This window comes from Nuphar pumila, chromosome 1 (assembly GCF_984573655.1).
Source record: "Nuphar pumila chromosome 1, dmNupPumi1.hap1.1, whole genome shotgun sequence".
Lineage (NCBI taxonomy): Eukaryota > Viridiplantae > Streptophyta > Magnoliopsida > Nymphaeales > Nymphaeaceae > Nuphar > Nuphar pumila.
In genome coordinates, this window is record NC_143249.1 from 21,343,474 (window position 1) to 21,359,161 (window position 15,688).

Below are 15,688 nucleotides of genomic sequence, written 5' to 3' on the forward strand. Positions count from 1 at the left end.
ATCTGCACCAAAAACTTAATGTGTGTATATGTGAGACGTGTGTGCACACTTGTGCATGCATGTATGTAGTGGTGTCAACGGGTTGGGTTTACCCGGACCCGACCTGTACCATGGTTGCCAGTTGAGGAAGCGGGAGCGGGAAGCGAGGCACTTTCAAAATTTTAGGAAGTGGGAAGCGTGAGACCACTTAGGAGCGATTCAGAAATCGTCTCGGAAGCGACCTAGGAAGCGAACCGGAAGCGAGGGGGAAGCGAAAAAAATAAAAATAAAAAATACGAAAAATTGAAAAAATGGGGGAAGCAAGGGGAAGCGTGTGGGAAGCGAGGGGGAAGCATGATGGGAAGCACACTTCCTATTTAAAAGTGGTGTTTCTCCGCACGCTTCGGAAGCGCGACGTTTCACGCTTCGGGAAAGCGCGCTTCTCCTTTTACTTAGGCGCTTCCGGTAACTCTGACCTGTACCAAACCCTAAAGGGTCCAGGTATGATGATAAATAAGAAGACCCGATTAAGACCCGGACCCGAAGGTTCGATTAATACATGGATCCGAGTATAGTTTGTGAAATTTTGTAGAAACCCAGGCCCACTGAGTTTTGATTAAGACCCATAATTTTTTTTATGTAAAAATAATTAAAAAATGGTATTTTGCAGGGTCTCGTTCATATTGTTTTTATCGGATTCAGGTATGGTTTCTCTTTTGATGGGTTTGATTGGACCGGAATCCAGACTCAATAGTATACCCCAAAATCGAGGCTAGGTCTGGTTTCACCTGAGTCGAAACCAAACCCAACCCGTTGACACCCCTACATGTATGTATGCACTTTTTTTCTCTTGGAAGTGCTGCCCCTGGAAATCTTACAAAAATGTTATGTTTGCTAGTAAAAGCTTTCTCTTGAATGGAAAAGGTCCTTCCCTTGTCCATTATTTTGTTCTAATTTTTCTGCACGTTTATGCTCAATGTTGTCATCAATATTTTGAAAGTATTGTGGTATTTTCATGGTTTTATATGTTGCAAAAAAAAAAGGTGTTAATACAACGATATTTGCAAAACATCAGTGATATTATTAACGATGACATGAAGTGGACTTTGAGAATAATCCTCGTAATTATTCAAACTCGCTTAATTACTCCTCTCATCCTCATCCTTGAAAGGTTGAAAGGTGATGAAGATTTGTGAAACCTGTTAGAAAATCGTGTATGCCTACATACGTTGAACTACACATCGTAAGTCTGTCTTAGGTTCAGGCCCGGTTTGTGTGGTTTAATCCGGATGGGCCCTGTGGTATCTCAAATGACATGGAACACTATGTGGAGAGACGTGCCTTGTCTACAATTCTATAATGGGCTGAGTTGGAGACAGACTTCTAAATACATCAGGTTATGGTTCCCAAACCTTATATAAAGGCCCTTCCTCTTCAGACTCTCAATTGTCAGAAGAGAATTCAGTCTCTCTCTCATTAGGTTTAGAGAAAGAAAAATACCAAATATATAGGTTCTGGAAGATCATACCCGTCAATGATCAACCGGAGCGCTATGGATTCAGGTATAGCTTCCGCTTTCAGTTTTATTCTGTATTGATTTCAATGATTCAGAGAGAACATGAATTCGATCCTACATCAGTTTTTGGTGGATCTTTAATTACAACAAAACCCACTTTTGAAATATAGGAAACTTGATTCCCCACTTCTTTGTTTTGGAAATCAATTCTCTTCTACTTCCATAACATTTTCCTCTCACTTGTCACTTCCCATTGGCTTGCCCCCTAACTTATGTGTTAATTTCTTATGGGGTTAATAGTATGTTAATCAACCAAATATGTTTGCTGGTATGAAGATTTTTATAGGTTTTTTTGCAAATTTCAAATGCATTTGGCGTGGTCCATACATAGTAATTGGATGATATTGGATGATCCAAGATTTTGTTTCTATAAAATCAAGCGTCTAAATCACATCCGGTGAAATTTTTGGAAAAAAATTTGTAGCTTCCTCCCCTGCTTAGATATTAATTTCTATGTATTTCCTTTTCATTATTCATAATTGTTTCACAACTGTATCCTGCTTTCGCTTCTCACTTTCCTCTTCATACTACTTTTTTAGCATTCACTTGTCAGCTTCTACTGGCTTCTTGTATCTATTTGTTTCCAGGTAAATGGTCATAACAGCAGAGTCAACGTTCGTATGACAGTTATTCAAGCTGACACTCAGTTTAGTTATTGTCTTGATTTGTTGTGCTGTGAATTTTAAATGGTCCATTTTCATGCAATTGAGCAAAGCATCATTTTTGTTTGCTCATGCTTTTCAGCACAAAGTTTATGGAAGCATTATTCTCCTTTTCTTCTTGTAGTTAATCCAGAGGCGATTTTGTGAATCTGCAACTCAGGAGTAAGTTATTGATGCCAAATGGCTTTTGGGAAGAACCCTCGTAATGATAGAAAATCATCATCATCACCTTATTGTTCGTCAGTGCCATTGGTTGTTTTTGTGGCCCTATGTTTGGTTGGAGTTTGGATGATGACATCTCCATCCCTAATTCCAGTTCCAACTGTAAATGTATCTACGGATGCCAAAGCAGAGGTAGGAGAACAAGTTCAAGCTTCCTCACAAGTATTTGAAGATAATCCTGGTGTTCTACCTAAAGAGGCAATGCAGGGAGACAATGATACACCATCCCAAGAAAATCCAATTGATTCTGCCCGAGAAAAGGAGAGCCCAAAGGAGAAAGATGACATGTCTAATGAAGACACAGTTAATGGTGGTACAGAAACAGATTCAGGTGGGCAGACGGATGGTCAAGATAAGAATCCAGGGCAAGATTCTGTTAATGGTGAACAGAAACAATCTCAGACATCTGATGAGTCAGTTTCAGAGGATGAAAGACCTGTGCAGTTGAAGAATAAGGTGGACCAACAAGGTGAAGAGAGAATATCAGATCAGAATGATGGGTCCAAGAAGCAACCTGATACCGACAATGGTGGTGATGGGACCAAGAAGCAACGTGATACCAACAATGGTGGTGATAGATCCAAGAAGCAACCTGAAACCGACATTGGTGGTGATGTTTCCAAGAAGAAACCTGATACAGACAATGGAGGTGCAGCAGGGCAGAATCCAAAGGATAAAAAGAAGGCACCACCATCTGATGAAAAGGATAAAGATCAGGGTCCAAGTGAGTCCTTTCCAGATCCTGCACAAGCTGAAATCTTGAATGAGACCAACGCACAGACCGGGACATGGCAGACGCAGGCTAAAGAGTCGAGGGAAGAGAAGGTAGCGCAAGAATCATCAAAGGATCTGACTGTGAATGAGGGATCTGATGGTAAAGGGGAAGCTCCTAGGTACACCTGGAACCTTTGTAACGTAACAGCTGGTCCTGACTACATTCCCTGTCTTGACAATGAACAAGCTATTAGACGTCTCAAAACAACGAAACACTATGAACATAGAGAAAGACACTGTCCTGAACTACCCCCCACCTGCCTTGTTCCTCTTCCTAAAGGGTACAGAAGGCCAATTGAGTGGCCCAAAAGCAGAGATAAGGTATGCCCTTGGAGGATTAGCTGCATTTGTTTACTCTTTTCCTACAGCATTGGATCTAATCCAAATGGTCATTATAGAGCAGCTCTAGTAGTGGTAATTAGTGACAAGTGAGCCATCTCATATTGGAATTTATATTGATCAAGATCTTTTTGTGTTCTGTATGCTTGTTGCAGATATGGTACTATAATGTTCCACACACCTTGCTTGTAGAAGTAAAGGGCCATCAGAACTGGGTTAAGGTTAGTGGGGAGCATCTCATCTTCCCCGGTGGTGGGACTCAATTCAAGAGAGGTGCTCAGCGTTATATTGACTTTATACAGGAGGTGATCTACACATAACATGACTAGATCATTACTTTTCTCCATTTGGATTCATCTGATTTATCCTGCCTGAAGGAGATTGTTTACCCTTTGATTTATCCCGACTGATGGAAATTGATTATCCTTTTGTTTTCTCTGTGATTACCTACCTACAATTGAAGCCCTCTTATGTCTTCTTAGCATACTTTTAGAATATATTAATTCACTTTTCGAGTTTCTTGCTACTTCTGTTATATTTTAAGGCCAACATAATATTGATTACCTGAATAATTAAAATTGTTTGTATCTTCATATCTGATTTGTGCTCCTAGTCTGACCTAAAACATATCTGATCCGCCTCTTCAACTGGAAAGGCCTCAAGCAAGTTACATACTGGTCATTGGTTCTTCATTAGACATCCAGCAGGTGCATGATTTACATATTGGTTCAAAATAACCTGAGCTACCCAACTAAACTTCCTTTCTTGGTTGCCTGGGCTTGGATTTGTGGGCTTTGCTTCAGCTGTTAACGAGTTTCAAGATTGGCCAGCAAGTCTCAAACTATCATGTGATTTTGTTTATTTTATGTTTTTTTCTCACTTTCATATGAAGTTGGATGACTATGCATTCAATTGCTAGTTTGCTTACACAAATGAAAAAACTTATTTAATCTCTTTTCCTACATCCTTAGTAAATAGAACTTGTAAAGTCACTGCATTGATAATTTTATCCCATTCATGGCTTTTATGTTATTACCCTTGTGCCAGAGGAGGCCTGTTAAGTGGAACTTGTTGGTGACATAGTATTCCCTGCAGATTGTGCCTAACATTGAATGGAGCAAAAGGAGTCGAGTGGTACTGGACGTTGGGTGCGGTGTTGCCAGTTTCGGTGGTTATCTTTTCGACAATGATGTGCTTACAATGTCATTTGCTCCCAAGGATGAGCATGAAGCTCAAGTGCAGTTTGCACTTGAGCGGGGAATCCCAGCAATATCAGCTGTTATGGGGACGCGGAGGCTGCCCTTTCCCAGCATGGTGTTTGATGTTGTCCACTGTGCACGTTGTAGGGTTCCCTGGCACGTTGAAGGTGGTCCCTTTTTCATCTATGTTGAATCTTCTTTTTCTTTTCTTTTTTTTCCTTGTCTTTAACATCAGTAGTACATCACCTGTGGGATGCTGAATACAATTCACCCGTATTTCCTATGTCCTGCCAAAATGGTAAAACCTGATTGCATGTGCCTTACAGGTGGTAAACTTCTGTTGGAGCTGAATCGAGTATTACGTCCAGGTGGTTATTTTGTATGGTCTGCTACCCCAGTTTACCAGCATAACAGTGATGAAGAAGATGCTGAGATATGGAAAGGTAGATTTTTCTTTTTACTTATTAAATTAATTATGCAAACATATTCCGAATACTGTCTCAAATTTCAAAGATTTGAGTCCTGAGCAACTCAGCTAAGCAATGTTTTATTTATACTTGATTGATTCACCTCTTCTAATGTTTTAGTGGATGAATTATGATGGTTTGGAAATCTAGGAACTTTCCCGGTTGCCTGAGCCTATTTGCTAGTTTTACCATAGCCAAATTTCTTGGGTCAGCTCTTTAGTTTATAATAGGAATTATTTCTATCATATATTATGCATGCCTAACATTTCTGGTTTTGGACAACTGAAACAGCCATGACAGAGCTTACAAAGAACATGTGCTGGGATCTTAAAAATATTAAGTTTGACAAGGTGAACGAAGTCGGTTTTGCAATTTATCAGAAGCCTGCTTCTAATGACTGCTATGAGAGCAGGCAGGAGAATAAACCTCCAATGTGCCAGGAATCAGATGATCCAAATGCAGCATGGTATGATACAGTTCTCTGCTTTTATTTATTACTTTAGTTCAATATTTAGGCTTTGACATTGATGTTGTGTGCACAGGTATGTGCCATTACAAGCATGCATGCACAAGGTGCCCATGGTTTCATCAGAGCGAGGGGCACAATGGCCTGTACAATGGCCCCTTAGGTTGGAGAAACCGCCTTTTTGGTTGTCTACCTCTCAGACCGGAGTTTATGGCAAGGCTGCACCTGAGGATTTCAAAGTCGATTATGAGCATTGGAAACGTGTTGTGACCAAATCGTACTTGAAAGGTTTGGGAATCAACTGGTCGACAGTGAGAAATGTCATGGACATGAGAGCTGTCTATGGAGGGTAGCTCTCTCTTTCTCTATTATATATATATATATATATATATATATATATATATATATATATATATGTGTGTATATATATATATTTTATATATTCATAAATTATTCCCATGTGCATGTGCCTCCATGTGCGTGTGTTGTGTCTGCATCATATGGGATCCAACTCATGATAATCATGCAAAATTAAGTCTTGATCATGGCAGTGACATGCACATATATCCTCCCCAACATAAATTGTTGTGACACTGCCCACTAAACATCAAGTAAATGAATGGAAAAAAATGATTTTAACTGCCCTCTTAAAAAATAAGTGTGGATGCCATGAGAGGAATTTCATATGTTTGCTGCAGAGATGGCCACTACTCAACGATTGTTTTTTGTCCTAGAATTGCAGATATTGTCATTTTAAAATGTTCTACTACACTAGTTGTTTGTTCTCTCTGTTATGTTTGGTGAACTTTATTTCTGTTAGAAAGGGATTTATGTTTCTTAACATCTAACATAACTGAATCTATGTAGTACCCAAAGAGTTGGCAGTTTAGGAAACGGTTTGGGTCCTATTGGTACAACCATCATAATCAATCAAGTGGAAACATGCTCTCATTCTCTGGATTGCACTATTGGATACTATGTAATTGTTTTAGGACAAGTTAATGTCCTTGAAATATTCCAATATATTAAAATAAAAATGCCATCTCTCAATGAGAATCATTTTTAATAATAAAGGCCATGCTTTAAAGCATTCAAGTATGAAACAGATTAAGAGAATCTCATCCCATTGAGAAGCATGTCAAGTACTAAATCAACTACTCGAATTGTATCCATGTGTTCAATTTGCTTTACAGGAAGGCAGATTGTGATGTCTATAGCATGCCAAATGCTTTTGTTTGCAGGTTAGGATGTAGTAGGTTTTATTATTGTATGTATGACATGCATTTCTGTCAGCAATAACTTTCAGCATCCTTAAAGATTGTAATAATATGCAGAAAGCCTCTCTATTCATATTTATATATGTAGCACATTGTTGTCCGGACTTCAGACTTCCAGTTTCAAAAGAGTTGTAATTATTCCTTGTCTTCATAATCTAACCATGATTTGGAAATCTTCTTGCAGACTTGCCGCTGCCTTGAAAGATCTGAATGTGTGGGTTATGAATGTTGTGCCAATCGATTCAGCAGACACGCTTCCCATAATTTATGAGCGAGGACTTTTTGGCATCTACCATGACTGGTGTGAATCCTTCAGTACCTACCCAAGAACCTACGACCTTCTCCATGCAGATCACCTTTTCTCCAAGCTCAAGAAGAAGTATGTGATTCATTCTTTCTTCCTCACGCAAAGTCATCTGAAGCCACATTATTGAATGATTAATTTTGCTCCCTTGTCTGATGAGTTCGCTGTGGAAATGGTATGATTCTGCAAGAATCTATGGTAGTTCCTTCAGTACAAGTAGAAATTCTTAGAATGAAACCATTTTCACTACCACCGATTAATACAGTGAGCACTCAAGAGTAACCTGCTACATGAGGTATTGGAGTTAACTTGCCATAAGCATCTGAAAGATGGTTTTTGAAACTGATGGTCCACATTGAATGCTAGTTTAGCTTGGGAGCTTGGGTACTCTCAAAATTTACCAGCATTTCTGTGGCAGTGTTTGTTTGTGCTTGGTTTCCAATCTAGTATGAATCTTCAATCACAGTTGGTTTCTCCAAAGCTTCCTCCTCTTGTTATATGTCACGCTTACAGGATAACTTTTTAGCTATGTCACAGGGACTTGGCCAACTAGGTGCTGCACCCGCGTCGATGCGGGTGCGACACCCGGTGCGGTCAACCTCACCCTGGGTGCGGTCAACACACCCAGGGTCATTTATGTCCAACTTTTGGACTTTATATATATATATATATATATATATATATATATATATATATATATAATTTTTTATATTTTTGCCGCACCCCCCACCCGCACCCATGTGACATAGCTTTCTAGTTATTCACTTATCCAGTGGCCTAATTGATGCAGCTCGAGATTTTTAAAACGGCCATTTGAAAATTGTTGGTGCAGGTGTGACATTTTTTCTGTGGTTGCCGAAGTTGACCGGATACTGAGGCCAGAGGGTAAGCTCATTCTCCGTGATGACATCGAAACCATCAACGCTATTCAGAGCATTGTCAAGTCATTGCAGTGGGAGGTTCGCCTGACTTACTTAAAGGATAAGGAGGGCCTTCTTTGTGTGCAGAAAACATTTTGGAGGCCAGAATTGTCTTCAATGTAGAGTGTTTGCTCAGACTCGCTCAAAGGGGTTCGGGTTATTCTTTTATCGTTCCTTTGTTCTTTAAAAAATTTTGATATTTTGTTTCTTCCTTCACTATTTGTTGTAATATTCTGTCTATAGTTTTTTTTAAGGTTATATCTTTTGTTTAACCGAGGAAATTAGGGTTTTCACTGTAAAATTGGAGAATTTTCCAATGTTGAGCTTACTGGCCATGCATGTATTAGTTTGAGAACTTCATGGCTTCAAAAGGAACTCACATGTTTCTGTTTCTAGCCTGATAGAAATGAAAGCCAGTCTCTCTCTCTCTCTCTCTCTCTCTCTCTCTCTCTCTCTCTCTCTCTCTCTCTCTCTCTCTCTCTCCATTGTTTCCTTATTTGTTGGGATGTCCTTTAATACTATATTTTTGTTGGTGATGGAATAGTGGTCGCATGCCTGCAATGTGAGCAGTTCAGGCATAAATCAGATGACCTTCGGTCCAGAACAGTGAAATGCAAATTTCAAGTAGGACATTCTATGGCAAAATGGTAGCTGCATTGGCATGGATCAAAGCCTCCTCTTTAGACAGCACATGATTCGGAGATCTTTCATGCATCAACATATCAATTAAGGGTTGTCAATGGGTCAGATCCATAGTGATAAACAAAGGCGTAGCTAGGGGGGGCAGGACTGTGCCTCCCGAAACAGTTAAATTTTTTTTTTTTAAAGCCCAGTCCTAGCCCAGCCCTGATTCCATATGAAATAGATTTTTATCCATTTTTTAGCCCAGCCCTGACTGCAGCAAATAGTTTGATTTGTTCATATGAAATAGATTTTTATTAATAATTGTAGTCATTTTTTTATTTTATCTCAACAAAAAAAAATCGGGGGCGCTGCCCCCGAATCCCCGACTATCACACAATTTTTTTTTATACACCCCTATTTCCCCCCCCCCCCCCCTCGCATGAATCCTAGCTACGCCCCTGATAAATCTAGTGAGATTTTCCAGATTTATGAAAATCTTGGGAGAAATTACCACCACCATCCATCTCACCACCCATCTCTCCTCCGGCAAGGGCTCCGACTATTTTCCCACTCTGTTTTTCTCATGCTACACAAACGAGCAAAAAAAATTCTTTTGTAAAACTTCTCATAAAGGATGCACCCCTTGGGTTTCAAGCTAGAGATGTTCCTTTATCTCAAAGACTGATTGGATTGCCCCTTAGCCAAATGCGTGCAGCCCGCTTGGGCAAGAATTATGTTCATTTATGTAATGTTAATTGTATTTGCAAAGGATTTATACACAGCTTGTTCATGTAAAATCATTTGGGTTTTGGTGATTGACCATGTCCCTGGTGGGCAAGAGGGACGGACCTTAAGGGTTTTATCCACCGGCGGCCAGTCAATGCGCCGTGTGAAGGGTGGTGTTTCCCTTGGCCAAGACAAAAAAGAATGACCATGTATACGTTCCACGCATAAAAGATCAATCTTCCTTTTCTTTATGGGCAAGCTGGGGGATAACCCCGGGGATCAGGTCAGGTGTTACTATTGGTGATGAATTCAAAACACACAAAAGAAAAATTTTGTGTTGACGTGTCACCTGATCCGACCTCGATAACGGGTGGGATTCTAACCCAAGACCCTTGGTCATCGTAATGTTAGAGCTGTCAATGGGTCAGGTACCCGACCCATCAGGGTATACTCAAACCTGCCCATATAACAACTTGCCGGGTTCGGATTTTGTCAGGTCACAAACATAGAATTCTACACCCGGACCTGCATAATTTTAAAAATTTATTCTTGCTGAAAATATATATAAAATACCCATCTAAGATTGGGTATCTGGCAAAAATCATAACCCAAACCCGGCCTACATACTGCTCAGGTTGTGTTTTATTCGGGTATGATCATATAGGGTCGGATTGAGTACTCAGTATAAACCTGACCCATTGACAGCTTTAGTAATATGACCTAGCCGTCCAACTGTTTCATTTGACCCCTGCTTCTAGAATATCTTACCTATGTAATGATAATTATCAAGTTATTGTCAGAGCTGCTCTGCCTTGACTGTCTTTCATCCATTGTTTTTGTTTCAATCTTTCTCTTTCTTTTCTTTTCTTTTTTTGTCTTTTTGCATTGTAGATGCCATTCATCTAAAACTTGAATAACTCTCAAAAAAATTGTGGGACCTATTTTAAGAAACAACCAATCCATCCATTCATCTATGAACAACATCTAAGGCATTATCCTTTCAAAAAAAAATACCAGCATTAAGTGCAAGTATTGCCTTCCATCTAACCTCTTGGGATGATCAAAGTGTTAGTGTCATGTTCCTTTTCAACTGTGCCTGCTACTCGAAAGTTACAGTTCCAGCTGTCCTGTCTACCGAAACTGACTTGCAGTGGTGCTTCATTGTATGAACTAAACTCACGGCGATTAAAATACCAAGAAAACTTGGGGTCAGGGGAGGTGCTCACGGCCGAATCTCGCTTTGAGTAAGGCTGGTAAACTAACTGAGCTTGGGCTATTCGGGCTCGGCTCGTTAAAGGTGTATCCCAGCTTGAGCTCAGCTCATGAGCACATCACATGTCAAGCCCGAGCTTTACGAACACGAGTTGGCTCATTTTTTCAAAAATTATTTTTAAATGTTTTTTAAAAGTTTGATAATATATAAAATATATGTATAATACATATAATATTACTATTGAAGACAAAATTATCTGAAACTATTGAGCTGAAAATCATAGGTTTACTTTTATAAATTAAATCCTATTGATGTGATTTATAAGTTTTGTTTAGTGAGAAATAAGTTTTGAATCATATGATTGCGACAAATAAGCAGGTCTTCTAAGGGTTTCAAAAATTAGCAGCTTACAATGGACTAAAATTTCTTGACTCAAAAATCATATTTTTGGATCCAAATAAGATGATGCAAGGTTTGATCATTAACAAACAAACCATCCTGATCATGTCTATGTGGTCAGAATAAGTCAATAAAGCTTGAACCTATGATTTCCAACTTAATAGTTCAAACATAATTATGTGCCTTCAATATCACCAAATATTAACCTTATATAATATGTAAAACAAGCTCAATCGGAGCTTTGTTATGTTTATGCTGGGCTCATTTACCTAAACAAATTGGCTTGTATCTTGGTTCGCCAAGCTCGATTTTTGAGTCGAGCCAAGCCGAATTACGAGCTGCTCGTCTAGTTTCTCAGCTAAATGAATTAGCTGGGGGGGGGGGGGGAGGGGGTCAATTGGAAAACCTTGAGGCTTTGTTTGGGATACTTGAATGGGAGGTATGTTGCCATTTTCCCTAGTGCTCTCATGCTCTCTACTACTTGAAAATAGTGGTGTTGCCAAAATACTACATTAATGGGAATAGAGTTGGCAGCCTACCACTGCTCTTGTTTGGAAATTATCAGTCGGTGGCAACTAGGGATTCAAATACGGAATCCCCAAAATTTGTGATTTTAACAAATCCACATGGTTGTTTGGATAAGTGGAACTGTTTAGAATGCAGTTAAAAAGCTGAAATTAAAACTAGGAAAGGTGTGAGAACTGGTGTAGAAATTGATAACTACCATCTCAGGTGGGAAGTGAAACGTGGAACTGCAGTCATCAAATACCGCTCCAATTCCATTATTTTCTATAATTGCATCCATCCTAGATGACTTTGGTGCTAGGTATTCCCTACTTACACTCCTGATACCTCTGACGGGTAGTTTCCAAACATGGCTGTATTTCAATGCCATTCAGCAGAGGATGTCTTTGGCAACTTCATCCTCAATATCACCTTTTGGCAAAACTGCATATAGCGATACATGGAATCGGTGTTTACATCTCCCAAACAGAAACTAAACATTGAACCCCACTCTAATGAAAAGTAGATGAGGGGACCCCTAATTATACAGCCATACCATTGAGATTCGAACTTGCAACGTCCCAATACAATGTGACGTGTACTAACTGCTCCTATCAGACCAGCGGACCCCTAAGGGGAAGTTTCTTTGAATCAAATACAATAATGGCCATTTTATTGTGTCACTGCAACGCTGTGAACCCAATGCCAGCCAGAGCTGGGAATGGAGAACAATGGTACATACCAATATCTGTTAAGAACAACAGGGAAAATTCCATTTACTGGCCAAACTTTTGCCCTTGTTTTCCAAATATGAGCTAAACTTTTATTGGAAACTGTCAAACAAGGGCCTACATTTATGGTCCTTTTACTGAGGTTAAATCATATGTATAACAGTGACCTTCATTAAAATGTTCACACTGTTTACTGTTTGTTTATTTTTTCTGAGGATGAGTATCTTTTAGTTTTCAAGGGACAATACAAGAAACCAAAAAGGACTCGCGTTTTTTCAATATGAAGGGTGTTGACTTGAGGTCCCAAAGGATATCCTTTCTTTCTTCACCTTTTTCTGAGGATAAGTATCCTTGTTCTTTCTTTCTTTCTATCTATCCTTGTTCATATTTGGAATTTCAGAAATAGGTGACCTGTATTTGAAATTAGATGCAAAAGGTTGGCCCTTAAATGAAATTTTCTCGAAAAAAAAGAAATATATAAAAAAAAAAGTGATGTTTTTTAGCAGGTAGCTTCATTTACTTGAGTGGAAGGGACATCCTGAATTCGAAACTCGGGGCCAGCTGCATCCTGTTCGCATGGCCGAAGAAAAAGGGAATAAATTGCATGAAAAATAAGAGGTAAGATTGATTTAGTAGTAGCAACCAATATCTATCACATTATCAACTAAAGCAATGTTACACAAGAGACTGAAGCAACAGTAAAGTAACAATACTCTTAAGTAAATGAATTACATGAAAACTAAGAGTTTAAATTAAAAAATAACATCGAATAATGGGGATAAGTTTCATTTAGTAGTTGCAGTCAAGCTTGCTTACATTATTAATTACGGCAGTGATGGCACAAAGGACTAAAGTAACAATTACAAGTGATACAATTCTAAGTGAAGAAGCAATTACATGGAAAAGAGAAGGATTAAGGATTTGATGATGGCTCATTCTTTCCGGCAATGCATGCAGGACACCATGAAGTCAACGGCACACCTAGTCATCTGACACGCGTTACGACCGAGGGACGCAAAAATCTTGCGCTTAATGCACCCTCTCTCGGGCAAACTCATCATTTTTTGTTTCACCAATCTCTCCATCTTCTCCTCAATGCTTGGCACCACAGCCACCATTCCAAATGGCTAAGGAAGAAAGAAAGAAAACGAAAAAAGGATATCCTTGGGTTGGTTTTACTCAACACTCTTTGAGGTTTCTATATATATATATAAAGTAGTCAGGGTGTAGTCAATGGGAGACCTATAAAACCTCTACCTAACGCGTATGGTCTGTGATGGGATCTGTTTGGAAGGATATCCCAAACTGGGACCATTTTGTAGAGCTCCATTGGAAGAAAGTGGTGATATAGAATCTTGGTGCACCACAAGGTATACTTGGTATGTAGTGGGTCGTCAGCAACTGTCCATGACAACTGGCTCCAGGGGTATATCCTCCCGACCCACCTCACAGTCACAGGATCTCAATACGCTTCAAATCCTTTTGTTTTTGTCATCCTTTTTTTCCTTGTGGGACAGTCCGGATTGTGTTCACATTTGCATTATAAACCTTTTTGACCTCTGAAAATTGACATGGAGAAACAACAGATCGATCATAACATAACAATCCATGCACGATTCCCAAATCTTCTGTGGACCATACAAACTGCTGGCATGCCACACCTAGCCATCCTGGCTCAGCCTCCCACACTTACTGTCGCTGTCCTATATCAGCGTTAAACTCAGAGGGCTTAGGCCTCGACCCAAGAGAGTCACCAAGCTTCAGCTTACGCAGGGGGGCGATGCCCATGAGATTTGAAGCTAGACTGGCCGTCAAACGGCCTAAGCCCCCATCCCACTACGCCAAACCCCTTGGGTCTAGAAAAATGCATCTTTGGCCCCATAGTTTTGATGCAAAAACAAGATTTTTTTTTTTCATTCGTGAAACTTTCACATTGTGGAAAATTTAATTTTTAAGTTTTTCAAAGTCTGCATATAAAATACAAGTGGACAATTTAAAATATGTTTTCTATCAAACAAACTATACAGATCATATCCGTAGGGCTTGTTGAAACAAACTCAAGAAAATTGATGAAACGGGCTATTTTTACTAGAGGTTACGGTACACTCGAGGATAGTTAATATTTTTCCTTTTGTGTGAGTCAAGCTACGTGCACTTATGAGTTACTCTAGAGTGGCCAATTTTTTCCCTAGACAAAATAATGGGCACCTCGAGTTCATTAATTATTGGGGATGGGTTTGGCCTACCATTCGAAGCTACATTGTGGCTAGGAATGTCAATGGGTCGGGTTTGATCCAAACCCAACTCAGACCAAATCCAATGGGTTGAGGGTTTGGTGATAAAGAATGAGATCCAATTAGAATCCAAGTTAGACCTACAAGATCCGATTAGTATATGGAGTTGGGTATGGTTTGTAAAATTTCATACCAAATCTGTTGGTCCCAACCTGAGTTTTGGTTAAGACCGGTGAAATGTAGTATAAAAGAAACACAAATGTTGAAAATATTGAGAATCGTAGGACACAATAGAGAAAATAAAAGTTCATGGTGTAATTATCTTTCATTAATTAGCCACTTCGAAACAGTCCTACTGACAAAGCAGAAAACCTATGTTATGTAGCAAGGGATGTTTCGGCCTCAAAACTTACTCAAATGAAACAAAACAAGAATTTAAATTTAAGCCTTGGATATATCGAATACTTCAGTATTTTTTTATTTATTAACTTTATTTTCACGAAGATATTGATTTTTTTATTAAATTTATCAAAACAAAAAATGAAGTCAAAATAGCCAAGATTTCAAACTCATGCAATATTCATTAAGCAAGAACAAAAATCATGTTGTAATCCATTCAATCACAATTTTCAATATTTTAAACATATTTATAGTATCATACAATACATCTTTAATACAGTATCATACAATACATCTTTAATCATATTTATAGTAATCTTGCTAAAGCATTAACATCCATCATCCAAGAATCACAATACTTTCAAATAAAACTTTATCTATTCAAGAATCACAAGAAACTTTAAACAACATCAAATCATGGGTTTTTCATGCAATAATATGTTGATTAATGCTAAATATAAACTAAACTACTATATATGCTCATATTAATCTTTCTTTATCATAAAACATCAAAACTATAAAATGTTTTTGCCGAACCCTTTTTCAAAAATGATTTTATATACAAGAACATGAATTCAAGCATATATAAAAATTTTAAAACTTTTAGAACTTGCATTTCATCAATACAATCTAATATTAACATCTAATTATGTTGGAACAAATAAGATCTAAC

At 38.7% G+C, this 15,688-nt stretch overlaps 1 protein-coding gene across 1 annotated transcript; it reads left to right on the forward strand.

Annotated features, from left to right (window-relative positions):
- Window positions 1–2,397: 2,397 nt before the first annotated feature.
- On the forward strand, window positions 2,398–8,430 carry LOC149848298 (putative methyltransferase PMT26). Its single transcript, XM_090003894.1, has 8 exons — window positions 2,398–3,534; window positions 3,708–3,857; window positions 4,648–4,918; window positions 5,078–5,194; window positions 5,510–5,684; window positions 5,761–6,033; window positions 7,146–7,340; window positions 8,098–8,430. Exons 1-8 carry the CDS (start codon window positions 2,398–2,400, stop codon window positions 8,306–8,308), a joined length of 2,529 nt encoding a protein of 842 aa, XP_089860020.1. The 3' UTR covers window positions 8,309–8,430.
- The last annotated feature ends 7,258 nt before the right edge of the window (window positions 8,431–15,688 follow it).